This window comes from Bombina bombina, chromosome 3 (assembly GCF_027579735.1).
Source record: "Bombina bombina isolate aBomBom1 chromosome 3, aBomBom1.pri, whole genome shotgun sequence".
NCBI classification, from domain to species: domain Eukaryota; kingdom Metazoa; phylum Chordata; class Amphibia; order Anura; family Bombinatoridae; genus Bombina; species Bombina bombina.
Window position 1 is genome coordinate 371,961,936 of NC_069501.1, and position 27,286 is coordinate 371,989,221.

Here is a 27,286-nt window from a genome sequence, read left to right on the forward strand (position 1 = left end):
TTAGATATAGATATATATATACACAGGTGGCCCTCGTTTTACAACGGTTCAATTTACACCGTTTCAGAATAACAAACTTTTTTTCCAGTCATGTGACTGCTATTGAAAAGTATTGAGAAGCAGTGCATTTATTAAAATAGCCAGTAGGTGGAGCTGTCCGCTTGTGTTGCAGCAAAGCCAAGCAAGCTGAAATTTATCAGTTTAACCAGACCTGAGCTATTGAGTAGATTTATAACTCAGTCCAAATTGGAATGCATAGAAAGAACTGTTTGCAGAAAAATGTAAGTGAAGTCTGTGTTGTGTGATTATTTTATTAGGTTTATAATGCTGTTTAGCAAATGTTTTTGTTCATGTAACTTAGTTTTATATATTCTGTGTTGTGTGATTATTTTATTAGGTTTATAATGCTGTCTAGCATTTAAAGTATTCATTTCAAAGCTTTTAAAATAATGTATTGGGTGTTACTTATGACAATTTTGAGAGGGGCCTGGAACCTAACTCCCTCACTTCCCATTGACTTACATTATAAACTGGGTTTCAATTTACAACGGTTTCGATTTACAACCATTCCATCTGGAACCTGGCGTAAACTGAGGGCTACCTGTGTGTATATATATATATATATATCTATTGAAACTATATGTGGCTTTTTTACTAACAATGAGTGGGCTACTAACTTTTCTCCCCATGACTAGTAAACTAAAGTGATATTTTTCCACCTGTGTGTGTGGATAGATAGATCATATACACACACAAACAAAAATTAGATTTAGCAGACTCTTTGCACTAGTGAAACACCTCCACTCACAAATAATGTATGAATGTGTATTAAGCCTGTGTAACACCTTAAAGCTAATAAATTGGGATATATCATGTAAAAATAGTATAAGGTATAAAGCTTCAAACCTTAAAAAGAGATCTCCAATAGCGGGTCGCTATTAACCTAACTTCGCGTCATCGCTCCCTGGAATCACTTATGAGTTTATCATCAGGAGAATTTCTGGTACTTACTACACGTCCCAAATTTTTTTTTTCCCTTGCACGACCAAAGAAGGAAATGACGTCTGTTAGTGTTGATGGGCTGTTCTTGCGTCACTTCCCAAAATGGGGCGGGATAGGTTTAGGTACCTTCTACTTCCGGTGTAACTGTTGCTAAGGAGACCAGAGTAACCGCTGCCTGCTTGTGACAACAGTCAACATGGTGAGTAGTAAAAGATTGCGTTCCTAAAGATTGTATGAATGTTCATTAAAGCTCGTGTATAGTAGTTTAATGTATGAAATGTACCGCTGTATCCCTGTCGCCTGTTATCTGACAGACCTGTAATTTAGTACTAATGAAATGAATTAGGTTTCCAGCTAATTCTCCCAATGCTAAACATTATAGGGACATTAAACCGAAACATGTCTTTCAATATGCAGATAGAGCATACGATTATAAACAACTTTCCAATTTTAATATATTATCAAATTTTCTTCATTAATTTGGTATCCTTTATTGAAGGTGCAGCAATTCACCACTGGGAGCTAACTGAACATATCAGTAAACCAATTACAAGAGCTACTGAGCCTACCTAGGTATCCTTTTCAACAAAGGATGTCAAAAGAACTTAAAAAAAAATAGGTAATAGAAGTACATTGGGAAGTTGTTTAAAATTATATGCTGCATCTGACTCGTGAAGGAATATTTTTGGGTCTTATAATAAAAAAAGGCATATTCAGTTGAAGTGCTCTGACATTGCTCCATAGTTTTTATATGGCTAACTCAGTTGTTGTTTTTTTTTTTGGGGGGGGGGTGTAGGTTAAATTCAGGAGCCTAGCTAACTTCCAAACAAACATATTGTTGAGACATCTATTTCCATGTATTTGTTCTTATCCATTGCAGGCTTTTGGTATAGTATTTGGGGTGTCTACACATTCATGGTGATTGTTAGCTAAAGAACTGGTGAACTAATTAAAATTTTCCTTCTTGATTCATATAGAGCATATAATGTTAAACAACTTTACAATGTACTTTATTTTATTCTCTTTTTATCTTTTGTTGAAAAGAGCACCAATGCACTACTGGGAACTAGCCTATGACATGAGGCATATAGTAACAGTCGCCAATCAACAGCTAGCTCCTGAGCTTACATTTCTACTTCTGGGCCTGCTTGGGTATCGTTTTCAGCAAAGGATACCAAGAGAACAAAGAAAATTATGTAATAGAATACATTTGTTTAAAATTGCATACTTAGGGGTCAATTTATTATAGTGTGTGCGGGCATGATACGATGTAGTGTCTCATATCCGCTGCACATCGATAAATGCCGACAGCATAAGCTTTCTGCATTTATCATTGCTCCAGCAGTTTTTGTGAACTGCTGGTGCAACACCGCCCCCTGCAGATTCGCGGCCAATCGGCCGCTAGCAGGGGGTGTCAATCAACCCGATCGTATTCAATCGGTTGATTTCTGTCCGCTGCCTCAGAGAAGGCGGACATGTTATGGAGCAGCGGTCTTTAGACCTCTGCTTTATAACTTCTTGCCAGAAACACCGGGCATCAAGTAACATAGGGAGCTTGATAAATTGACTCCTTTGTCTGAATCATGAAAGTTTAATTTTGTTCATAAAACAGTAGTCACCACCATGTTGTAACCTAGACTTTTTTTTCTGCTGAGGCCAATTAGGGACAGTTATACATGGGTCACTAGAGTGTGCAACCTATGACTTTGTAGAATCAGCACTACCACTTTTAACAGGAATTGGAACTTCACAATTTCAGAATTAAATTAAAGGAAAGGGGGTATAATAACTAGTGAAGTATATTGAACAAGGTATTTGTTTTTACTATATATTATATAACATTTTATATTAAAATTTAAAACTTGCTCCCAAAATGTTGTTTGTCTTTGTTTATTTGCTTTCTGGCTGAATTGGTGAGTATGTTTTCTAAGTGATCACAATGCAAAATGGCTACATGTGTTAACTTTTTACGCCATTAGGACGTTGTATTCCGTCCGAATTTTGCTGGGATTTAGAGCCGAAGGGCGGAATACAACGTCCTAAACGCTTGGCTTTCCTGAAACCACTGGCGCTTCCCTGATGGGATCATTGAAATCTCGTAATCACGTGTACGATTGCGAGATTTTAATTTGTTTACATCGAAACAGTTGTTCCAATGTAGACAAGTTAACCCAGGAACGAAAGGGTTAAAAGACTGCAGCTGTGAATAATGCCTTTTCAACAGAATTGTTCCCGAAAAAAGGCCTTTTTGTGTGTTAAGGACAGCCAACACCAAAACTGTTATTGTTTAAAAAAAGATAGATAATGCCTTTACTACCCATTCCCCTGCTTTGCACAACCATCATTGTTATATTAATATACTTTATAACATTTAAACCTCTAAATTTCTGCCTGTTTCTAAGCCACTACAGACAGCTTCTTATCACATGTTTTTTATTAGCTTTTCACAACAAGAGACTGCTGGTTCATGTGGGCCATATAGACATTGTGTTCTCTCCCATGGAGTTGTGTAGGACACAGCACTAATTGGCTGAAATGCAAGTCAAGAGATAATAAATAGCCATGTGATAAGGGGCTGTCAGAAGATGCTTAGATACAAGGTAATCACAGAGATAAAAAGTATATTAAAGGGACATAATACTCATATGCTAAATCACTTGAAACTGATGCAGTATAACTGTAAAAAGCTGACGGGAAAATATCACCTGAGCATTTCTATGTAAAAAAGGAAAATATTTTACCTCACAACTTCCTCAGCTCAGCAGAGTAAGTTCAGTGTAACAAGTTATACTCAGCTGCTGCCCAGCTGCAGGTAAAAAAAATAATAATGAAGAAATGAACACCAGCCAATCAGCATCAACGGTGCTGATGTCATGAACTCTTTTACTGTGATCTCATGAGAGTTGACTTAACTCTCATGAGATTTCATAGTAAACTTCCTTAAACTGAATAAGGAAATAAGATGAGTGTTCACGAAGCTCACTCCCTTAGTTGTCCCGGGACAGACATACTGATTTGCTGCTTAAAGTCCTTTACAATGGGATGTGGCTACTGAGGAACTTTTGAGGTAAAATATCTTTCTTTTTTACATAGAGATGTTCAGATGATATTTTCTAGTCAGCTTTTTACAGCTATGCTGCATCACTTTCAAGTGTTTCAACATTTGGGTATCATTGCCCTTTAATATAACAATGTTGGTTATGCAAAACTGGGAAATTGGTAATAAAGGGATTATCTATCTTTTTAAACAATAACATTTTACTGTCCCGTTAAGTACTTGATTTTAGTATAGAAACTGAAATGTCACCCAAAACTTACGTATACAATGAAACTTTTACACTTTTAAAGGGATATGAAACCCAATTTTGTTTTTTATGATTTAGATAGAACAGGTATTTTTGAACAACTTTCCAGTTTACTTTTATTATCTAATTTGCTTTGCTCTCTTGCTCTTTTTATTTTAAAGAATACCTAGGTAGGCACAGAAGTAGTAAAGCACTAATGGGAGCTAGCTGTTGATTGGTGGCTACACATAATAGATTTCTATTGCATGGACTTATAGCTTCTTATACTGTACTGGGTTTTAACAGTAACCTGCTCCATTGCAACATTCTATCTGCATAGATGACGAGATTGCACCTTTGTGACCAGGTTTTATAAGGAATGGACATTCATGCATGCTAAGTCCAACACGTTCACAACTGTGTTATACAGTGCTTGTGAAAGTGATTTCAATAATACGGATACAAGCTCTGTAAAACACACTGTTGTGAATGTGTCTGGATATGAAGTTGTGTTCCCTATTAAAACCTGGTCACAAAGGCACAATCTTATTTGAACACCTTATACAAAGAAATAGAGAGCGTGCCCAAAATTTTAACCTTCCAATATGTTATACACATTGGGCTCCATGTACGAAACAGCGAGAGCTGCTCCGGAGCCCTTGCTCGGCAGGTTCGCACATGCAATTCTGCTTCCCACAATGTTAGACGCAGCGGTCATTGAACCGCTGATTTTTACACTCTTCGCCACCTCAGAGTTAGTGAAGAAAAATCCCAGATAACTTGCTTCCTTTCAGTGATTGACAGTCCCTTCACTCACGCCATTGGTTGTGCGAATGAAGGGGCGGGCATTATACACTCATTGGGGTGTATAATGATACATACGGGCCAGCGGACAGACGGATCCACTGCCCGTATGCAGCGAAGGTGGGCGGACAGTTTCGCATGTTGAGAAGTTGTCCGCCCACCTTTTAATACAAGTTTCTTCTTGCTGCTATATTACAAAATAGTATTTGTGTTACAGCTGTATGGACAGCACCAGAGAAGAAAACAAAATCTTTCTATATATAGAAGAACTTTAAAATGTATTATTTTGAAGAAAAAAAAAACAATTTCACAATTAAAAGCATATGATTGTCATATTGCTAGACAATAATAAAATATAAAATGTATGGATACCAGGTAAAAACACAGTCAATATATCTATTTTTTTTTTTAAATGATTATTATTCTTTATTTATAAAACGCCAACAGATTCCGCAGCGCTGCCCATGGGTACATGGATAAAAGTACAACGGAGAAACAATACAATAAAAGACAAAATTTTACAGACAAATACAGGGGGAATTGAGGGCCCTATTCCTGTGGGAACTTACAATCTAGATAGGTAGGAGGATGTGAAATAGGAGGAAGGGACTGCAAAGGTGAGAATGATATTAGTGAGGAGATAGATGAGGGCAACTGTTAGGTAAGTGAAGTTCGTTGGCATAAAAATGTTTACAAAAAAAGACAACACCGCTTGTCTGGCCTGGTACTCAATTAACATCTTATTTGCAGATACAATTTTACAATGGAGCTGTTTCATGCTTTACATTCTCAATTTTGTAAAAATTCAGTATAATAAGATATCATAAGTCCATGTACTAGAAACCCGTAGTCTTGTTCTTGTTTTCAGTTCACGCCATACTAGAAACGGTGCTTGTACACTCTATAAATGTAAACAGTGTAAAAAACAATACCTGAAAAATATTAAAAGTGACAATACAGTCAATGAGCCATTGTGCACATAAACCCTTTTTTCTATCAATGTGTTTAGAACTTTGGATTGTGAGACGTGATGCTGGGGTAAGCGTTACCTAGGAGACTGAGGCTCTAGTCCATGCATAGATACCATAGACACCATTAGTTTGGTGGTTTGTTGTCATTACTTTGTGAGGATATTTCATTTAGAGCTATAGATCCTTTTCCATTTTATGTTTGTTTTCCAGCTAAACCTACTTCAGAATTTGAGCCTCTAGTCTGGGTTTTGACCCGAGGATCAGCCTTCACACACAATTTGGTGTTATCCATGTTTATTCCAATAGCTATTGCACTTGAAACCTTTATCCCAAGTAATTTTGTAGATTATCTAGGAATTTGTACTTTTATTTTTGGTCTATTTTATTAACCTATTTTTTATGATGTGTTTAACTCAATCAAGAGGGTTAAATATGTAGTCAAAGTTGCATCCCTGAAACACCCTCTTTCTGCCCCAGATGATGATATGGCCAGTAACTGGAGCATATTCATGTATACTTGCTTCTTATTTGCTTTCCAGCTGAATTATCATATGAAGTGGTACAGGAGTAGAACTTTGTAGGGTTTAAACACAGAGGAAAGGCATTCTTTAAATAAATAAAATAATTTATTTAAATAGATTAGTAGTCTATACTATATTATATTATATGTCTGTAATGAAGCCGGTCATCAGTGATGCAAAAGCATGTTGTCTCCTACCAGGAAGAAGATTAAGATCTATGTCTTCTTTCAGTAGATTATCTCAAAGGTGGCTGTTTCTTTCCTAAAATATGGTGAGTCCACGGCTTGAGTAATTACTTTTGGGAATATCACTCCTGGCCAGCAGGAGGAGGCAAAGAGCACCACAGTTAAACTGCTAAGTATCACTCCCTTACCCACAACCCCTAGTCATTCTCTTTGCTTTCGGTGCATGAAGTTTAGGTGTCTGAATTTTTTTTTTAAATTTAATCTACAAGCAAGTTTTGGGGTATAACCGTATTCCACGTAATTCCTTGCAGTTGGGTAGTGGTGGCTTTAAAGCAGTAAGGAACTTGTAAAGGGGTACTTAATGCGTTTTCCTAACAATTGCTGCCCTAGTTTAGAAATCCAGAGTTGGCTACTCTGTTCTTTCTTTTTTAAAGGTCTCTGTGAAGAACGGTGTCTTCTCATACCTTGTAACTGTCTACATTCCGGACAGCGGAGCAGGTAAGTGCTTTTTCTTCCAGTTGGGAAGAACATGCACTTAACAAATTAAAATACACTGCTTTTTTACTGGGACATAAATAATCCTGTTGTATGGGTTACACTGGGGCATGAAGCAGGCACTGTAGCATGTGTGAGACTTTCCCTACCTGGACCCTTTACTTTCCCTTTTACCTCACCCCACTCTTCCCTCTTCTACCTTATCCATCCTTCCCTATTACCTAAAAATCTGGATAATACTATTTTTATGTATGATCTATATTAAAGGGACATAATACTCATATGCTAAATCACTTGAAACTGATGCAGTATAACTGTAAAAAGCTGACAGGAAAATATCACCTGAGCATCTCTATGTAAAAAAGGAAGATATTTTACCTCACAATCTCCTCAGCTCAGCAGAGTCAGTTCTGTGTAAAAACTTATACTCAGCTGCTCCCAGCTGCAGGTAAAAAAAATAAAAATAAAAAATGAATAAATAAACAGCAGCCAATCGGCATCAGCAGTGCTGAGGTCATGAACTCTTTTACTGTGATCTCATGAGATTTGACTTAACTCTCATGAGATTTCATAGTAAACGTCCTTTAAACTGAATAGGGAAAAAAGATGAGAGTGCACGAGGCTCATCCCTTCGGCTGTCCCAGGACAGACATACTAATATGCTGCTTAGAAGTCCCTTACAATGGGATGTGGCTACTGAGGAACTTTTGAGGTAAAATATCTTTCTTTTGTACATAGAGATGTTCAGGTGATATTTTCCAGTCAGCTTTTTACAGATATACTACATCACTTTCAAGTGTTTAAACATTTGGGTATTATGGCCCTATTTGCACTTTTCTCATATGTTTGAGTTTGGGGGCCTGCGAGCCACCCATATTTATATGTTTATTGACTCTTTATGTCAGACTACAATTTCTATCTCAATAAAAGTTTTTGAAACTTAAAAACATTTTACCCTTTTTTTTTTAATTAGGCTTTATTTTCTGACACATATTTACATGATAAAACAATTCAAGTTTAAACTGAAAGTAATAGAAAATAGAAAGCATTTTCTATTTCAGCAGCTTATTCATTTCCCTTTTGCTTTAAACAAAAACGATGCAACATTTTTATTTCTGCTACTCAGTATACCAGGAAGCTATTTTTAGTGCCTCTCTGTGTCGCAGCAGTAATTTGAGCTTGGCAGTTGCGGTCATATGACTGGCTTTACTTCATAACGTTTTTGAGGAAAAAGTAGTTTTTCTCCATTTCTGGGTGATCCGGTCTTAATTGGTAGCGGTAAGGCACCTCAGTAATTGATGTGTAGGGTTGCCTGAGGGGTATTTTAGAAGTTTATTTGATGTATATTAAATGTTTTTTCTTAACTTTTCTCACATAATTTTAGCTGGGGATCGATCCTAATTTAGGAAAAAAATGTAAGTGTATTTTTTCCTTAGCTTATTTTAATTGAATATTAAAATCTTTGAAACATATCTGTACAAGTTTATTTACTGCTTCATAACATGTCTGATATGGAGCAAGAATTCGTAAATTCATGCTTATTATGTTTGGTTCCAAAAATTGCAGCTGCTATGCAATTTTGTTCTTCATGTGTCAAGAAAACCTTGCAAAATAAAGGTAACATTTTTTGGTCTAATGTCTCTCAGGATGATGCTGTTAAAATAATACCTAAGCTTTCTCCTGTTACCTGCCAAGCCTCAATGGCGTCACATGCAGTGCCCTGCGGTTCCTCTATAACTCCTAGTGGAGTTTATTTAAAAGCAGAAATTGCTGCCCAGGTATCATCAGCGGTATCTGAGGCATTAGCTGCCATTCCCAGATTACAGGGAAAACGCAAGAGGAAATCTAGAAATTCAGAAAGTAAGGTGCCTGTCCTCAGTTCTGCATTCCAAGTTGCCCTTTCTCATAAGTCGGATGAGGAAGATACATCAGGACTTTCTAAGGGTGAAATCTCAGATTCAGAAAGTATAATTAACACCTTTGTGTATTGTTAAAGGAGGTTTTAGCTACTTTAGATGACTCAGATACCCCTGTCATTGTCACTCCTAAGAAATCTAATAAACTTAATAGTTTATTTGATGAACCTTCCACTTCGGAGGTTTTTCCTGTGCCGGACCGTGCTAGGGAGATTATCTCACAGGAATGGGAGAAACCAGGGGTGTCTTTTTCCCTGTCTCCCATTTTTAAGCATTTTTTTCCTGTTGAGGATTCCATTAAAGACCCTTGGTATACTGTACCCAAAGTTGAAGGGGCCATTTCCACTCTGGCTAAGAGAACCACTATTCCTATTGAGGATAGCTGCTCTTTTAAGGATCTGATGGACAAGAAGCTGGATGCTTATTTGAAAAAGATTTATGTTCATCAAGGTCTCCAATGGCAACCTGTGGTGTGTATTGCCACCGTGACTAGTGCGGGATCTTATTGGTTCAACGCCTTGTCTGATTCTCTTCAAGTAGAGACTTCCTTGGATCAAATTCAGGATAGCATTAAAGCTTTTAAGTTGGCCAATTCCTTTATTGCAGATGCCATTTTACAGGTTGTTAGACTATGAGCTAAAACATCTAGCTTCGCTGTCCTAGCCTGCAGGGCGTTATGGTTGAAATTCTGGTCTGCGGACGTTTCCTCTAAAGTCATTTTTCTGGCGATTCCTTACAAGGGCAAAACCTTGTTTGGACCCGGTTTGGCAGAGCTTATCTATGATATTACGGGTGGAAAAGGGTCTTTTCTACCTCAAGATAAGAAGAATAGGCCTAAAGGACGTTAGAGTAATTTTCGTTCCTTTCATAAATTCAGAGGAAAGCCTTCCCCTTCTTCTTCCAAGCAGGAACAATCCAAGTCTTTTTGGAAACCCAATCAGTCTTGGAACAAGGGGAAACAATGAAAGAAAGCTGCAGCTGATTCTAAATCAGCATGAAAGGTTTGCCCCTGATCCGGGATCAGATCAGGTGGGGTGTAGGCTTTCCCATTTCTCTCAAGCCTGGATACGAGATGTCCCAGATCCCTGGACTGTGGACATAGTATCCCAGGGTTAAAAATTGGAATTCAAGACTTTTCCTCCCAGAGGCAGATTCCTTCTCTCAAGATTATCTGCATACCAGATAAAGAGAGAGAGGCGTTCTTGAAATGTATACAACATCTTTCCTCCCTGGGAGTGCTAGTTCCAGTGCATGAACAGGGTCTCGGGTTCTACTCCAACCTATTTGTGGTTCTCAAAAAAGAGGGAACTTTCCGTCCCATGTCTAAACAAGTTTCTCAAAGTTCCATCCTTCAAGATGGAGACTATATGCTCCATTCTTCCTTTAGTACAAGAGGGTCAGTTCATGACTACCATAGACCTAAAGGATGCGTATCTTCATGTTCCTACTCACAGGGAACATCACAGATTTCTGAGACTTTTCTTTCTGGACAAACATTTCCAGTTCGTGGCTCTTCCATTTGGTCTAGCCACGGCTTCCAGATTTTTTTTAAAAGTTCTGGGGGCTCTTTTGGCAGTGATCCGTTCTCGTGGAATTGCTGTAGCACCCGACCTGGACGACATATTGGTTCAGGTGCCATCTTTTCAACAGGCAAAATCTCACACAGAGATATTGTTGTCTTTTCTTCGTTCCCACGGATGGAATTTGAATCTGGAAAAAAGCTCCCTTACCCCTGCTACAAGAGTAGTGTTCTTAGGGACCATAATAGATTCTCTATTGATGAAGATTTTTCTGACAGAGGTCAGGAAAAACAAAATAATTTCCTCTTGCCTCTCTCTTTAGGCTACTGCTCATCCTTCAGTGGTTCAATGTATGGAGGTAATCGGTCTGATGGTGGTTTCCATGGACATCATTCCTTTTGCTCAATTCCATTTGAGAGCTCTCCAGTTGTGCATGCTCAGACAATTGAATGGCGACCATGCAGGATCTTTCTCAGAGAATAGAGTTAGATCAGTCGTCATGGGATTCTCTCCCGTGGTGGATTTCTCAGGAACATCTTTCTCAGGGCACATGCTTTTGGAGACCTTCCTGGATGATTGTGACCATGGAAGCCAGCCTGCTGGGCTGGGGAGCAGTCTGTAACTCTCGGGAGGAGACTGCTCTTCCCATCAACATCTTGGAGTTGAGGGCGATTTACAATACTCTATTGGCTTGGCCTCAGTTGTCCTCAGCCCAGTTTATCAGGTTCTTGTCAGCCAACATAACCTCTGTGGCTTACATCAATCACCAGGGAAGAACTCAGAGTTCCTTAAGCCATACAGGAGGTTACTCTGATTCTTCAGTGGGCAGAGACTCACAATTGCTGTTTACCTGCCTTCCACATTCCCGGAGTAGACAACTGGGAAGTGGATTTTCTGAGCAAACAGACATTTCATCCCGGGGAAGCTTCCAAGGTACCGTTCAAGGCCAAGAGATCCACTGGCCGTTCTGATAGATGCTTTGGCGATTCCTTGGGTTTTCAGGTTGGCATACCAGTTTCCTCTGTTTGTTCTCCTTTCACGAGTCATTGCTTGTATCAAACAGGAGAGGGAATTGGTGATTCTAATAGCCCCTTCTGGTTCAGGGTCCCTTCCTTCATCCAAATCTCGTTTCTCTGAAGCTGACTGCTTGGAGATTAATCGCTTAATTCTGTCTAAGCGTGGTTTTTCTGAGTCGATCATTAAGACCATGAATCAGGCTCGCAAGCCTGTTACTAGAAAGATTTACCATAAGATATGGCATAAATATCTTTATTGGTGTGAATCCAAGGGCTACTCTTGGAGTAGAATTAGAATTCCTAGAATTGTATCTTTTCTTCTGGAAGTCCTGGAGAAGGGATTGTCAGAAAGTACCCTGAAGGGTCAGATTTCTGCTTTATCAGTTTTACTACATAAACGTTTCGCGGATGTGCAAGATGTGCCATCTTTTTGTTAGGCCTTGGTCAAAATCAGGCCTGTCTTTAAGTCTGTTGCTCCTCCTTGGAGCCTTAACCTTGTTCTTCGTACTGTTAGGTTTCCTTCCTAAGGTTGTTTCTAATAGAAATATCAATCAGGAAATTGTTGTTCCCTCTCTGTGTCCTAATCCTTCTTCTTTCAAAGAATGTTTGTTACACAATTTTGATGTTCTACGTGCAATTCTACTTACAGGCGACTAAGGATTTTCGCAAGTCCTCTGCCCTCTTTGTCTGTTTCTCTGGGAAACGTAAAGGTCAGAAAGCTACTGCTACTATTTCTTTTTGGTTAGAAAGTATAATTCGTTTGACTTATGAGACTGCTGGACAGCAGCCTCCTGAGAGAATTACGGCTCATTCCACAAGAGCTGTTTCCTCTTCTTGGGCTTTCAAAAATGAAGCTTCTGTGGAACAAATTTGCAAGGCTGCAACTTGGTCTTCTCTACATACTTTTCTAAATTTTCCAAATTTGATACTTTTGCCTGGACTGAGGCTTCTTTTGGGAGAAAGGTTCCTTAAGCGGTGGTGCCTTCTGTTTAGGACTGCCTGTCCCTCCCTATTTATCCGTGTCTTCTAGCTTGGGTATTGGTTCCCAAAAGTAATTATTTAATCCATGGACTCACCATATCTTAGGAAAGAAAAAAAAAAAAAAAAAAGATGCTTACCTGATAAATTTCTTTCTTTCCGTATATGGTGAGTCCACGGCCCCACCCTTTATTTTAAGACAGTTGTTCTTTTGACTATAACCTCAGGCACCTCTGCACCTTCTGTTACTCCTTTTTCTCCATTTCCCTACGGTCGAATGACTGGGGGTTGTGGGTAAGGGAGTGAAACTTAGCAGTCTAACTGTGGTGCTCTTTGCCTCCTCCTGCTGGCCAGGAGTGATATTCCCAACAGTAATTACTCAAGCTGTGTACTCACCATATCCGGAAAGAAATAAATTTATCAGGTAACTATAAATTTTGTTTTTTTTCTCCTTTATGATGTAAGCACTTGACAGTCCTAGGGAGCAGACGGAGTCATCAGTGAGCAGGTCTGCTAGGGAATCTTCTCCTTTTTTGCTGGTAGTTGCTAGTTCACATGTAGGTTAATTATAATTTTGGTGAAACTATGTGTAGAAAGAGAAATCATTGGCTTTCTATGGTCTTTAAAGGGCAATTTTGGAATTCCATGTTCTCTTTGGTTCTGTATACCGTGCCGAAGTGTACTTGGAGCTATGCCTCTAAAGAAAAGGCATTACAGAATACAGATGCTACATTTTTTAAAAATTTTTTATGATGCACACTACACTACATTTTAGGGGCAATTGGGGGAAATTTTTAATATAAACCCCTTGAGGACCGTGCCTTTTAGACTAAAACTTCCCCAAAAGACCAGAGCATTTTTAGCATTTTTGCCATCAACATAAATAGAGCCTTTTTTTTATTTACCTATCAAAACTATGTATGTTTTTAGTAGGCAACCCAAAATATTGATCTAGGCCAATTTTAGTATATTTCATGCCACCATTTCACCGCCAATGCTTTACAATTGCTTTTTGGTAATTAAAAGGCCGCTAATTGCAGCTGCGCACAACACTTGCAGTGAAGGGGTTAATTTTAGCTTTAGTGTAGAGATTAACTCCCACCTGACACTTCCCACTCCCTGATCCCTCTCAAACAGCTCTCTTCCATCCCCCACTGGTCACACCCATTTTTAGTACTGGCAGACAGTCTGCCAGTATGCAGCATTAGACCTTTTTTATTTATTTATTTTAATTCTAATTATGTTTTTCAGTGTAGGATTATCCTCTTACCTTCCCACCTCCCTGATCCCTCCCAAAAACCTTGCTAACTCTCCCCCCTTCCCACCATCTTAGGTACTGGCAGCTGTCTTCCAGTACCCAGTTTTCTATGATTTATAATATTTAGCTAATAATAAAAAAAAAAAAAAACAGATTTTTTTCTGTAGTGTTGCTGCGCCCCAACCTCATTTACCACCCCACCCATCCACATACCCCTCCCAGATCGATTTCCCACCTGTCAACTATAACCAACCTCTCCCTCCTCCCATCTCCCATCTTCCCTCTCCCTGCCACTCTCAGATGTTTATTTTCTGTGGCCTAGCGGTCCCACCCGCCTCCGTCCTTACCTTCCCTCTCTGCATCGGTACCTCTGCCCATCTATTTCTGCACAGCCCCACCCGAGGGGCATATAGAAATAGCCCAATCTTGCTTCTTTTAGCGAGATGCGGCAGAGAGAGGCCCAGGACAGTTAAGGGGTTAACAGAGGTCTGACCTCTGGTTAATTTTCAGAGCGCTCCACTTGTAATCTAGCCCTATATAAATGCTTGATAGAATGATGTATTCAAACAAAGATTAGTCTGAGAATATGTAAATGTATTTTTGAAAACTTTATTATATGTTTAAATATTGAAAAATAAGCGTAAAGATTTAGGGCTGGATTACAAGTGGAGCGCTAATTATCAGTTACGCGCAAGTGATATTAGCGTTCCACTTTGCAATATCCTCGCACGATAATGTGCGCTGGTATTACAAGTAAATCACAATGCAAATGCGAGCTCGCGTTCGCATTGCTAGGAAGCATTGCTCTCAATAGAGGGCACTATCATAGGCTCCTATGGGAGCCTCGTTCTGATGCCATCAGAGACTACATCAGAACCTCACTTAGCAAAAGGGGGTAAATAGCGCATCGCTGGGCATAATTTTTAAATATATATGTATATGAATATATTCATATATATTTATGTGTTAATATGTGTATATTTATATATATTTACATTGTAGTCTAGGAGAACTGTGTCTATGGGAACACACATTTCCCATAGACCGCAATGGAAAGGCACTTTTCAGTGCCGTTTTTTTTCTAACACCCCATTTCCACCAACTTTAAAGTCTCAAAACTGCCTAGTGCAGTTGTATTTTATTAAAAAACTTTTTAAAAAAAATAAAACAAAAAACAAAACTATAATGCCCTCTATTTTGAAGGCATTTGGGGCACTTTTAGAAAATTAACCAGAGATCTAATCTCTGGTTTATTTTTGGATTGCTAATTGCTACCACGAGCTCGCAGTAGCAATAACCATCCACTTGTAATAATTTAAAGCTCCACTTGTAATCTATCCCTTTACGGCTAGATTACAAGTAGTGTGCTTACTGCCGCGTGCGCGCTATGTTTTTTCTTTAGGCTCCCTCGAGCGTTTTCAGCCTCTCTAGCCTCATCAGTCCTTATGTTATTAAATATTATTATTTAATAACATAAGGACTGGTGAGGCTAGAGAGGCTGAAAACACTCGAGGGAGCCTAAAGAAAAAACGTATTGCGCGTGCGCGCGCTGCAGTCAGCGTGCAACATGTAATCTCCGCGTTAGTGACTTACAGCAATGGGCACTGCCATATTGTAACCTAGACTAGAGGGTTGTTAATAAATATATCTGTGTCTGCATTTCCACTTTTAGCAGGAATTGGAAAGCCTACAATATATTTAGAGTAATATTACTGGAAAGGGTAGAGATTGGAAATCCCCTGGGAAAAAATTAATAATTGGGAGAAAAAAATCGTGTTTTTTTTCCAAAACTTTTTTTATGGGAAAAACTTAAAAAATGGAGTATAAAATATGTTCTTTTGCAATGATAAATAATTTGTTTAGGACATGGTGTTCATATATTTAAACCTACAATATTATTTCTAAAAATTATATAAGATTAAGACTTTTATGGCTTACAAGACTTCATATATTTAAACCTACAATATTATTTCTAAAAACTATATAAGATTAAGACTTTTATGGCTTACAAGACATCATATATTTAAACCTACAATATTATTTCTAAAAACTATATAAGATTAAGACTTTTATGGCTTACAAGACTTTTAAGACTTTATGTACAGTCTCAAATCTTTGCAATTTGTGTACGCTTAAGACAAACAAACCCTGGAATACAATTCCGATATTAAGACAATACTGAGGATGCAAGTCTCAAATAAAAGAGAAATATGCATTTCTGTCATTAGAGGGCACTGTAGGAAACAAGGTTTCAGTTTATTTTGCTTGTGGGCACAATATTATTGGTATAGTTGTTGCTGTCCTCAGGCCTTAATTGAAAGGGAAGAAATTAAATTCCTCTGAATTCTGAAAATTAACCATATTTTAACTGCATTAGTTTATCTTCATAACCTTTATCTAATGATTCCATTATCAAAATGATTCCTACTAATGTCCTGCTCCCCCTTTACAGCATAGTGTTTACTAGTAATCTGGCCACCAAAAAAATCTTTATCCTTTAAGCAAAATGGTGAGATCAACATTCAGCGTTTGGAAACATTTCCACACTGCAGTTTCTTCTGAGAAAAACTGCAATTTGCAAATACTGTCAAAAGAAATATGCTTTTCCAAATGCTTATAGGATGACACAACACATCCTTGCATGCCAGAGGTATCCTACAGACAATAAAAAAAACAACTAATAAAACTAAATGAGGAGGGCAATAGCAATAAAAGTGCAAGTAGCTTTTCCTCCAATGTTCCCAAATACTCTTTATGCTCCTTCTGTAACAGCTGCATCATCAGAAAGGGATTCTCCACCATCAGCAGCATCAAGTAAGCAAGTGTTCCAAACAGCGGCCTACAATAATTATACACAATACCTTCATAATTCCTTCATTTATAGATAGGATAACACCAGAAAACCAAGAAAAAGTTTAGGAAAAAGGGAAGGGCATTTAAAATTGTTCAAAGAAAATAGTACAGACTCATCACGAGTGGGGCAGTGCAGAAATAGCAGTGCAGAGAGACTGATGCAGAGAAAGACACTTGGTGTCCCTCTCGGCTTTGGATAGGGGTGGTGCTGACTGTTGATTGTGTGGAAGGGTCAGGAAGGAGGTGGGTGGGCAGCCCATCACTGGAGGGGGCGGGAATGGGCTGGACCACTACACTGCAGAAAGATTCCCATACTGAGAACGAGAGGGAGAAAATCATTGAGAGGGGGGCCCTAAAAAAGGATCGCTTGGAGAGGGGAGATTGGGTGGGTAAGGGGGGTGCGCTAAACTACAGAAAAATGTGTTAAATATATGTATATATAGATAACATGAAGCTACCTAGGAGTGAGCACTGATAGGCTAAAATGCAAGTCTGTCAAAATAACTGAAATAAGGGGGCAGTTTGCAGAGGCTTAGATACAAGGTAATTACAGAGGTAATAAGTGTATTAATATAATTGTGTTGATTATGCAAAACTGGGAATGGGTAATAAAGGGATTATCTATCTTTTTAAACAACAAATTTTCTGGCGTTGACTGTCCCTTTAAATAAAAATGTAAGAATGGTAACATGATTACCAGTGACCGGGAAAGGCTGAGGTGCTTAACAGGCGTGGGTCCTCAGAGCTGCCCCTTAAAGGGACAGTCTAGTCAAAATTAAACATGATTCAGATAGGGCATGCAATTTTAAACAACTTTCCAATTTACTTCTATTATCTAATTTGCTCAATTCTTTAGATATTCTTTGTTGAAGAAATAGCAATGCACATGTGTGAGCCAATCACACAAGGCCTCTATGTGCAGCAACCAATCAGCAGCTACTGAGCATATCTAGATATGCTTTTCAGCAAGTGATATCAAGAGAATGAAGCAAATTAGATAATAGAAGTACATTAGAAAGTTGTTTAAAATGACATGCTCTTTCTAAATCACGAAAGAAAAAAATAGGGTTTCATGTCCCTTTAAGCTTCACTCAGGCTACAGTAATCTCTCCTCACTATGGCGTGCAGCTCCCAGATAGGGCATATAGTAAAACAATGGGATTCTTCCTTACCACCTGTGGGGGGTGCTAAAACAATGTCTTGTAGCACATCAGCATATATCACAGGAGTGTGAAACATTTCTCAGCGTCTACATAGATGTTTCATCAGGCTTCTAAGGAAAAAAAGATACAAACATGTATTAAAGAGGCATAGATGCTAGGGAATAAAGCATACTTCTGTCGCTGCATAAATCCCTGGTAAGACCTTATGTCTATTGAGTGCAGTTCTGGGGACCTATTTTAAAAAGGGATATTGCAGAATTAGACAAATGTGTAGAGAAGGGCCACAAAATGATTAAGGGGAATGGAGGATTTAAACTATGAAGGCTACATAATATGGGTCTGTTAACTCTAGAAAAAAAGGTGCTTGAGAGCTTGTTAGCTAGGGGGCATTCCCATCCCGTTTTAGTAAAGTGCCTTCTCATGATATAGGCCCTTCAATAAAACAGTTATAAGGGGGACCTCCTAAAAGCACTCAGAGCACTTCAGCAAGCTGAAGTGCTTTAGGGGTCTGGAATGTCTCCTTAATAGAAATAAGTGTTTTCTTTTTGTTTGGTACTATGAATCAGTATGATGATTTAAGGAGATTTTAGTTTTGTTATGTTGATGTTTCTCAGTTTTATTCATTGTTTGGGGGGTTGCCTGTTCTAATGTACTGGCTTCTTAAAGGACCATTCAGTACAGTAGAATTGCATAATTAACAAGTGCATAATAAAAAGACAATGATTCAACACCTATTTTGAAAAAAATCTACTGTTTATTTTAAATTTAGATAATTTTTTTATCTCCCATTTTCCGGCCCCCTGTATCATGTGGCAGACATCAGCCAATGACAGACTAGTCCTATGTATATCCTGTGAGCTTGTGCACATGCTCAATAGGATCTTGTTCCCCAGAAAATGTGAATATAAAAAGACTGTGCAAAATTTGATAATGGAAGTAAATTGTAAAGTGTCTTAAAACTGCATGTTCTGTATGGATAATAAAAGTTTATTTTGACTTGAGCGACCTTTTAAATAGTTAAATTTGTAACAAAAAATTAAGTTTCTCCAACATTGGTGTGTCCGGTCCACGGCGTCATCCTTACTTGTGGGATATTCTCTTCCCCAACAGGAAATGGCAAAGAGTCCCAGCAAAGCTGGTCACATGATCCCTCCTAGGCTCCGCCCACCCCAGTCATTCTCTTTGCCGTTGCACAGGCAACATCTCCACGGAGATGGTTAAGAGTTTTTTGGTGTTTAAATGTAGTTTTATTCTTCTATCAAGTGTTTGTTATTTTAAAATAGTGCTGGTATGTACTATTTACTCTGAAACAGAAAAGGATGAAGATTTCTGTTTGTAAGAGGAAGATGATTTTAGCAGACAGTAACTAAAATCGATTGCTGTTTCCACACAGGACTGTTGAGATGAAGTAACTTCAGTTGGGGGAAACAGTTAGCAGTCTTTTCTGCTTAAGGTATGACTAGCCATATTTCTAACAAGACCATGTAATGCTGGAAGGCTGTCATTTCCCCTCATGGGGACCGGTAAGCCATTTTCTTAGTTAAACATAAAAGAATAAAGGGCTTCAAAAAGGGCTTAAAAACTGGTAGACATTTTTCTGGGCTAAAACAATTGCTTTACTAGGCATATTATGCAGATTCTAACTAATTATTGGTATTATAATCTTGGGGAACGTTTAGAAAAACAGCAGGCACTGTGTTGGACACCTTTTTCAGATGGGGGCCTTTCTAGTTATAGACAGAGCCTCATTCTGGGACTGTATAGGGGTTAAATGTAAAAACGGCTCCGGTTCCGTTAATTTAAGGGTTAAAGCTCTGAAATTTGGTGTGCAATACTTTTAATGCTTTAAGACACTGTGGTGAAATTTTGGTGAATTTTGAACAATTCCTTCATACTTTTTCACATATTCAGTAATAAAGTGTTTTCAGTTTGAAATTTAAAGTGACAGTAACGGTTTTATTTTAAAACGTTTTTTGTGCTTTGTTGACAAGTTTAAGCCTGTTTAACATGTCTGTACCATCAGATAAGCTATGTTCTATATGTATGAAAGCCAATGTGTCTCCCCATTTAAATTTATGTGATAATTGTGCCATAGTGTCCAAACAAAGTAAGGACAGTAATGCAACAGATAATGATATTGCCCAAGATGATTCCTCAAATGAGGGGAGTAAACATGATACTACATCATCCCCTACTGTGTCTACACCAGTTATGCCCACACAGGAGGCCCCTAGTACATCTAGTCCGCCAATACTTATTACCATGCAACAATTAACGGCTGTAATGGATAACTCCATAGCAAATCTTTTATCCAAAATGCCTACTTATCAGAGAAAGCGCGATTGCTCTGTTTTAAACACTGAAGAGCAGGGCGCTGATGATAATTGTTCTGTCATACCCTCACACCAATCTCAAGGGGCCATGAGGGAGGTTTTGTCTGATGGAGAAATTTCAGATTCAGGAAAAATTTCTCATCAAGCTGAACCTGATGTTGTGACATTTAAATTTAAATTAGAACATCTCCGCGCACTGCTTAAGGAGGTGTTATCTACTCTGGATGATTGTGACAATTTGGTCATTCCAGAGAAATTATGTAAGATGGACAAGTTCCTAGAGGTTCCGGTGCCCCCCGACGCTTTTCCTATACCCAAGCGGGTGGCGGACATAGTAAATAAAGAGTGGGAAAGGCCCGGCATACCTTTTGTTCCCCCCCCCTATATTTAAGAAATGATTTCCTATAGTCGACCCCAGAAAGGACTTATGGCAGACAGTCCCCAAGGTCGAGGGGGCGGTTTCTACTCTAAACAAACGCACTACTATTCCTATCGAAGATAGTTGTGCTTTCAAAGATCCTATGGATAAGAAATTAGAGGGTTTGCTTAAAAAGATTTTTGTACAGCAAGGTTACCTTCTACAACCAATTTCATGCATTGTTCCTGTCACTACGGCAGAGTGTTTCTGGTTCGAGGAACTAGAAAAATCGCTCAGTAAAGAATCTTCGTATGAGGAGGTTATGGACAGAGTTCAAGCACTTAAATTGGCTAACTCTTTTGTTTTAGATGCCGCTTTGCAATTAGCTAGATTAGCGGCGAAAAATTCAGGGTTTGCTGTCGTGGCGCGCAGAGTGCTTTGGCTAAAGTCTTGGTCAGCGGATGTGTCTTCCAAGACAAAATTGCTTAACATTCCTTTCAAAGGTAAAACATTATTTGGACCTGATTTGAAAGAGATTATTTCAGACATCACTGGGGGAAAGGGCCACGCCCTCCCACAGGATAGGTCTTTTAAGGCTAATAATAAGCCTAATTTTCGTCCCTTTTGCAGAAACGGACCAGTCTCTAATTCTGTATCCTCTAAGCAAGAGGGTAATACTTCACAACCCAAACCAGCCTGGAAACCAATGCAAGGCTGGAACAAGGGTAAGCAGGCCAAGAAGCCTACCACTGCTACCAAAACAGCATGAAGGGATAGCCCCCGATCCGGGACCGGATCTAGTGGGGGGCAGACTTTCTCTCTTTGCTCAGGCTTGGGCAAGAGATGTTCAGGATCCTTGGGCGCTAGAAATAGTTTCTCAAGGTTATCTCCTGGAATTCAAGCAACTACCCCCAAGGGGAAGGTTCCACAGGTCTCAATTATCTTCAAACCAAATAAAGAGACAGGCATTCTTACATTGTGTAGAAGACCTATTAAAGATGGGAGTGATACATCCAGTTCCAATAAGAGAACAAGGAATGGGATTTTATTCCAATCTGTTCATAGTTCCCAAAAAAGAGGGAACATTCAGACCAATTTTGGATCTAAAGATCCTAAACAAATTTCTCAGGGTACCATCGTTCAAAATGGAAACTATTCGAACGATCCTACCTACTATCCAGGAAAATCAATTTATGACTACCGTGGATTTAAAGGATGCGTACCTACATATTCCTATCCACAAGGAACATCATCAGTTCCTAAGGTTCGCTTTTCTGGACAAGCATTACCAGTTTGTGGCACTTCCATTTGGATTAGCCACTGCTCCAAGGATTTTCACAAAGGTACTAGGGTCCCTTCTAGCGGTTCTAAGACCAAGGGGCATTGCAGTAGTACCTTACTTGGACGACATCCTGATTCAAGCGTCGTCCCTGTCAAAAGCAAAGGCTCATACGGACATCGTCCTAGCCTTTCTCAGATCTCACGGATGGAAGGTGAACAAAGAAAAAAGTTCTCTGTCCCCGTCAACAAGAGTTCCCTTCTTGGGAACAATAATAGATTCTTTAGAAATGAGGATTTTTCTGACAGAGGTCAGAAAATCAAAACTTTTAAGCTCTTGTCAAGTACTTCATTCTGTTCCTCGTCCTTCCATAGCGCAGTGCATGGAAGTAATAGGATTGATGGTTGCAACAATGGACATAGTTCCTTTTGCACGAATTCATCTAAGACCATTACAACTGTGCATGCTCAGACAGTGGAATGGGGATTATACAGACTTGTCTCCGACGATTCAAGTAGAGCAAAAGACCAGAGATTCACTCCGTTGGTGGCTGACCCTGGACAATCTGTCACAGGGAATGAGCTTCCGCAGACCAGAGTGGGTCATTGTCACGACCGACGCCAGCCTAGTGGGCTGGGGTGCGGTCTGGGAATCCCTGAAAGCTCAGGGTCTATGGTCTCGGGAAGAGTCTCTTCTCCCGATAAACATTCTGGAACTGAGAGCGATATTCAATGCTCTCAGAGCTTGGCCTCAACTAGCAAAGGCCAAATTCATAAGGTTTCAGTCAGACAACATGACGACCGTTGCATATATCAATCATCAGGGGGGAACAAGGACTTCCCTGGCGATGAAAGAAGTGACCAAGATAATTCAATGGGCGGAGGATCACTCCTGCCACTTGTCTGCGATCCACATCCCAGGAGTGGAAAATTGGGAAGCGGATTTTCTGAGTCGTCAGACATTCCATCCGGGGGAGTGGGAACTCCATCCGGAAATCTTTGCCCAAATAACTCAATTATGGGGCATTCCAGACATGGATCTGATGGCGTCTCGTCAGAACTTCAAGGTTCCTTGCTACGGGTCCAGATCCAGGGATCCCAAGGCGACCCTAGTAGATGCACTAGTAGCACCTTGGACCTTCAACCTAGCTTATGTATTCCCACCGTTTCCTCTCATCCCCAGGCTGGTAGCCAGGATCAATCAGGAGAGGGCCTCGGTGATCTTGATAGCTCCTGCGTGGCCACGCAGGACTTGGTATGCAGACCTGGTGAATATGTCATCGGCTCCACCATGGAAGCTACCTTTGAGACAGGACCTTGTTGTTCAGGGTCCATTCGAACATCCGAATCTGGTTTCCCTCCAACTGACGGCTTGGAGATTGAACGCTTGATTTTATCAAAGCGTGGGTTTTCAGATTCTGTAATAGATACTCTGATTCAGGCTAGAAAGCCTGTAACTAGAAAAATTTACCATAAAATATGGAAAAAATATATCTGTTGGTGTGAATCTAAAGGATTCCCATGGAACAAGATAAAAATTCCTAAGATTCTATCCTTTCTACAAGAAGGTTTGGAGAAAGGATTATCTGCAAGTTCTCTGAAGGGACAGATCTCTGCTTTATCTGTTTTACTTCACAAAAGACTGGCAGCTGTGCCAGATGTTCAAGCATTTGTTCAGGCTCTGGTTAGGATCAAGCCTGTTTACAGACCTTTGACTCCTCCCTGGAGTCTAAATCTAGTTCTTTCAGTTCTTCAAGGGGTTCCGTTTGAACCCTTACATTCCGTAGATATTAAGTTATTATCTTGGAAAGTTTTGTTTTTGGTTGCAATTTCTTCTGCTAGAAGAGTTTCAGAGTTATCTGCTCTGCAGTGTTCTCCGCCCTATCTGGTGTTCCATGCAGATAAGGTGGTTTTGCGTACTAAGCCTGGTTTTCTTCCGAAAGTTGTTTCCAACAAAAATATTAACCAGGAGATAGTTGTACCTTCTTTGTGTCCGAATCCAGTTTCAAAGAAGGAACGTTTGTTACACAATTTGGACGTAGTCCGTGCTCTAAAATTCGATTTAGAGGCTACTAAAGATTTCAGACAAACATCTTCCTTGTTTGTTGTTTATTCTGGTAAAAGGAGAGCTCAAAAAGCAACTTCTACCTCTCTTTCCTTTTGGCTTAAAAGCATTATCCGATTGGCTTATGAGACTGCCGGACGGCAGCCTCCTAAAAGAATCACAGCTCACTCCACTAGGGCTGTGGCTTCCACATGGGCCTTCAAGAACGAGGCTTCTGTTGACCAGATATGTAAGGCAGCGACTTGGTCTTCACTGCACACTTTTGCCAAATTTTACAAATTTGATACTTTTGCTTCTTCGGAGGCTATTTTTGGGAGAAAGGTTTTGCAAGCCGTGGTGCCTTCTATTTAGGTGACCTGATTTGCTCCCTCCCTTCATCCGTGTCCTAAAGCTTTGGTATTGGTTCCCACAAGTAAGGATGACGCCGTGGACCGGACACACCAATGTTGGAGAAAACAGAATTTATGCTTACCTGATAAATTACTTTCTCCAACGGTGTGTCCGGTCCACGGCCCGCCCTGGTTTTTTAATCAGGTCTGATGAATTATTTTCTCTAACTACAGTCACCACGGTATCATATGGTTTCTCCTATATATATTTCCTCCTGTCCGTCGGTCGAATGACTGGGGTGGGCGGAGCCTAGGAGGGATCATGTGACCAGCTTTGCTGGGACTCTTTGCCATTTCCTGTTGGGGAAGAGAATATCCAACAAGTAAGGATGACGCCGTGGACCGGACACACCGTTGGAGAAAGTAATTTATCAGGTAAGCATAAATTCTGTTTTTAAAAAGCAAATTTTAGTTTATTTACTGAATAAGCTGTACTTTTATTTTAAGCATAATACTTTTATACACATTGCATTTAATGTCCCCAACTCTAGAAATGGAAGAAAAAAAAATAGTGAAAGTATATTGGTTTACTGAATATAATTAGACATTTAACATTAATATCCCAAAGTGTTTGTTTAATGTCTTACAATGTAAATTGAACAAAGTTATAGCCAGTAAACTTTGATTCTTTCACTGCGAGAGGGAGCTGGATCTAATATCTTGCATTTCATTCATAGGTATAATAACCTGAAGCAGCAATATATATACAGCTAGATACCTCTGGAGGACCAAGTGTGAGGATGTCTGAGCTAGAGAATCTATCAGAGCACTGCAGTGTAGCAGATGCAGCTCTCTTTGGAGGCAGTGAAGGCAGGGCCGGTGCTAGGATTTTTGGCCACACAGGCGAGGATACATTTTGCCGCAACCCCCCCCCCCCCCCGATTACATACCATCCAATTGCTAGTATCCGTATTTGAAAAGCAGGAATGTAAGCTTAGGAGCCAGCCCATTTTTAGTTCAGCGCCTGGGTAGCGCTTGCTGATTGGTGGCTGAATTCAAATCAAACAGTGGTAGTGCTGCATAGCAAATCAGACAGTGGTAGTGCTGCATAGCAAATCAGACAGTGGTAGTGCTGCATAGCAAATCAGACAGTGGTAGTGCTGCATGGCAAATCAGACAGTGGTAGTGCTGCATGGCAAATCAGACAGTGGTAGTGCAGCATGGCAAATCAGACAGCGGTAGTGCTGCATCGCAAATTAGACAGTGGTAGTGCTGCATAGCAATCAGTGCAGCACTGTCACTTATCATGCAGTAATAAAACATTGCAGTGTCACCTACTATCCAGTGTCCTAATCATAACCCCAGAAGAGGCACTGACCATACTGAGTGCTAAATGCAGTACCTACACCACAGTCACCTTACATCATCATATAATGGACCTGCAGGGATATCCATGTCTCTGCCAGCAGCCTGAGCATGTGAAAGCTTTGCCAGCAATGCAGTAGCCATGACGTTGCTAGTGATGGTGCAGTGTTAGGCTTATTCACACAGACAGACACTAACATACAAAGACACAAACATGCATAGACACATCTACAGACACACACATACACTTACACAGTCATACAAACAGTCAATAATAGACATATACAGACACACACATACACTAACAGAAAGTTAGACACTAACACGCATACACTAATACACTAATAAGCACACACATATACACTAACACAGTCACACTAATAAACACACACACACACTAACAGACAGTCACAGACACTAATAAACACACACACTCACTAACACACAGTCACAGACACTAATAAACACACACACACACACTTACACACAGTCACAGATACTAATACACATACACTAACACACAGTCACAGACACTAATACATTAACACACAGTCACAGACACTAATACACATATACACTAACACACAGTCACAGACACTAATAAACACACACAGATACACTAACACAGTCACAGACACTAATACACATATACACACACATACACTAACACACAGTCACAGACACTAATACACATATACACACACACTAACACACAGTCACAGACACTAATAAACACACACACAGTCGCTAACACACACACATTAACACAGGTCACAGACACTAATACACATATACAGACACACAAACACTAACACACAGTCACAGACACTAATACATATTTACAGACACACACACTCTAACACAAAGTGCTGCTGCACTGCAAATATTTAAATGACTACATAAAGAGTATGTAGTAAGATAGCGGACAGAGCCAGGCCAGCATTGCATACATCTAACCAACCAATATGACTAGGTTTTCAGATGTAAGGGAAGTCACAAAGCCCATGCCCCTAAATAACCCCAAATATTTAATGTATTTGGTCAATACCCTCTAAACATACAAGGAGTAGGAGCTATTTTAAAAGTTGCCTAGAGTAAATGATACAGATACACCGAATACCTCTCTTAAAATCCCCCTGTCCCTGAGATATAGTTTTATGTATGAACAGTTGTCTTACATTATGTGCATAGCACTTGGGAATGCAGATGCTCTACATGAGCTTTTTGTTCAAGGTACAATATCACATCCATAAATAATAGTGGAGTGACCTCTTTGTGTAGAACAGTTTTTTAAGGTGAATCTTAATACTATTGCTTATGTTTATGCGTAGCTTTTTGTTATATTTTATTTCCAGGTTATTTGCATATTATTATTGTTATACATTTGTGTCATTCATTTAAAGGCTTCAACACTGTCATATCGTGTGTCATCATGTGCACAGCCCTGGGCCGGGCGGCGATTACTTCTTATGGCCATTGGCCTCTGCACCCCACCCTTCCCTCCTACCTCTTCAATGTACACTTAGGCTTTGGTACCGGTCTGGGGTGGGCGTCAGCAGCGACCTCCTCACTCAGTCACTTGGTGGCTCCTG

General features: G+C 39.6%; 2 protein-coding genes across 3 annotated transcripts in view; one reads left to right on the forward strand and one right to left on the reverse strand.

The window, feature by feature from the left end:
- BLZF1 (basic leucine zipper nuclear factor 1) overlaps positions 1-1,067 on the reverse strand; it is a 92,227-nt gene extending 91,160 nt beyond the window's left edge. Inside the window, exon 1 of one of the 2 annotated variants that reach the window (XM_053706508.1) lies at positions 1,012-1,067. The gene's annotated coding sequence lies outside the window, so the exon portion shown is untranslated. Of the gene's footprint in view, positions 1-906 lie in introns of both variants that reach the window. The other variant, XM_053706507.1, reaches the window with a different exon arrangement.
- A 50-nt stretch (positions 1,068-1,117) lies between these two features.
- The window catches only part of NME7 (NME/NM23 family member 7), a 682,167-nt gene continuing 655,998 nt past the window's right edge, over positions 1,118-27,286 (forward strand). Inside the window, exon 1 of the mRNA XM_053706509.1 lies at positions 1,118-1,201. Within this exon, the coding sequence (XP_053562484.1) occupies positions 1,199-1,201 (3 nt within the window). The 5' untranslated portion in view covers positions 1,118-1,198. The remainder of the gene's footprint in view (positions 1,202-27,286) is intronic.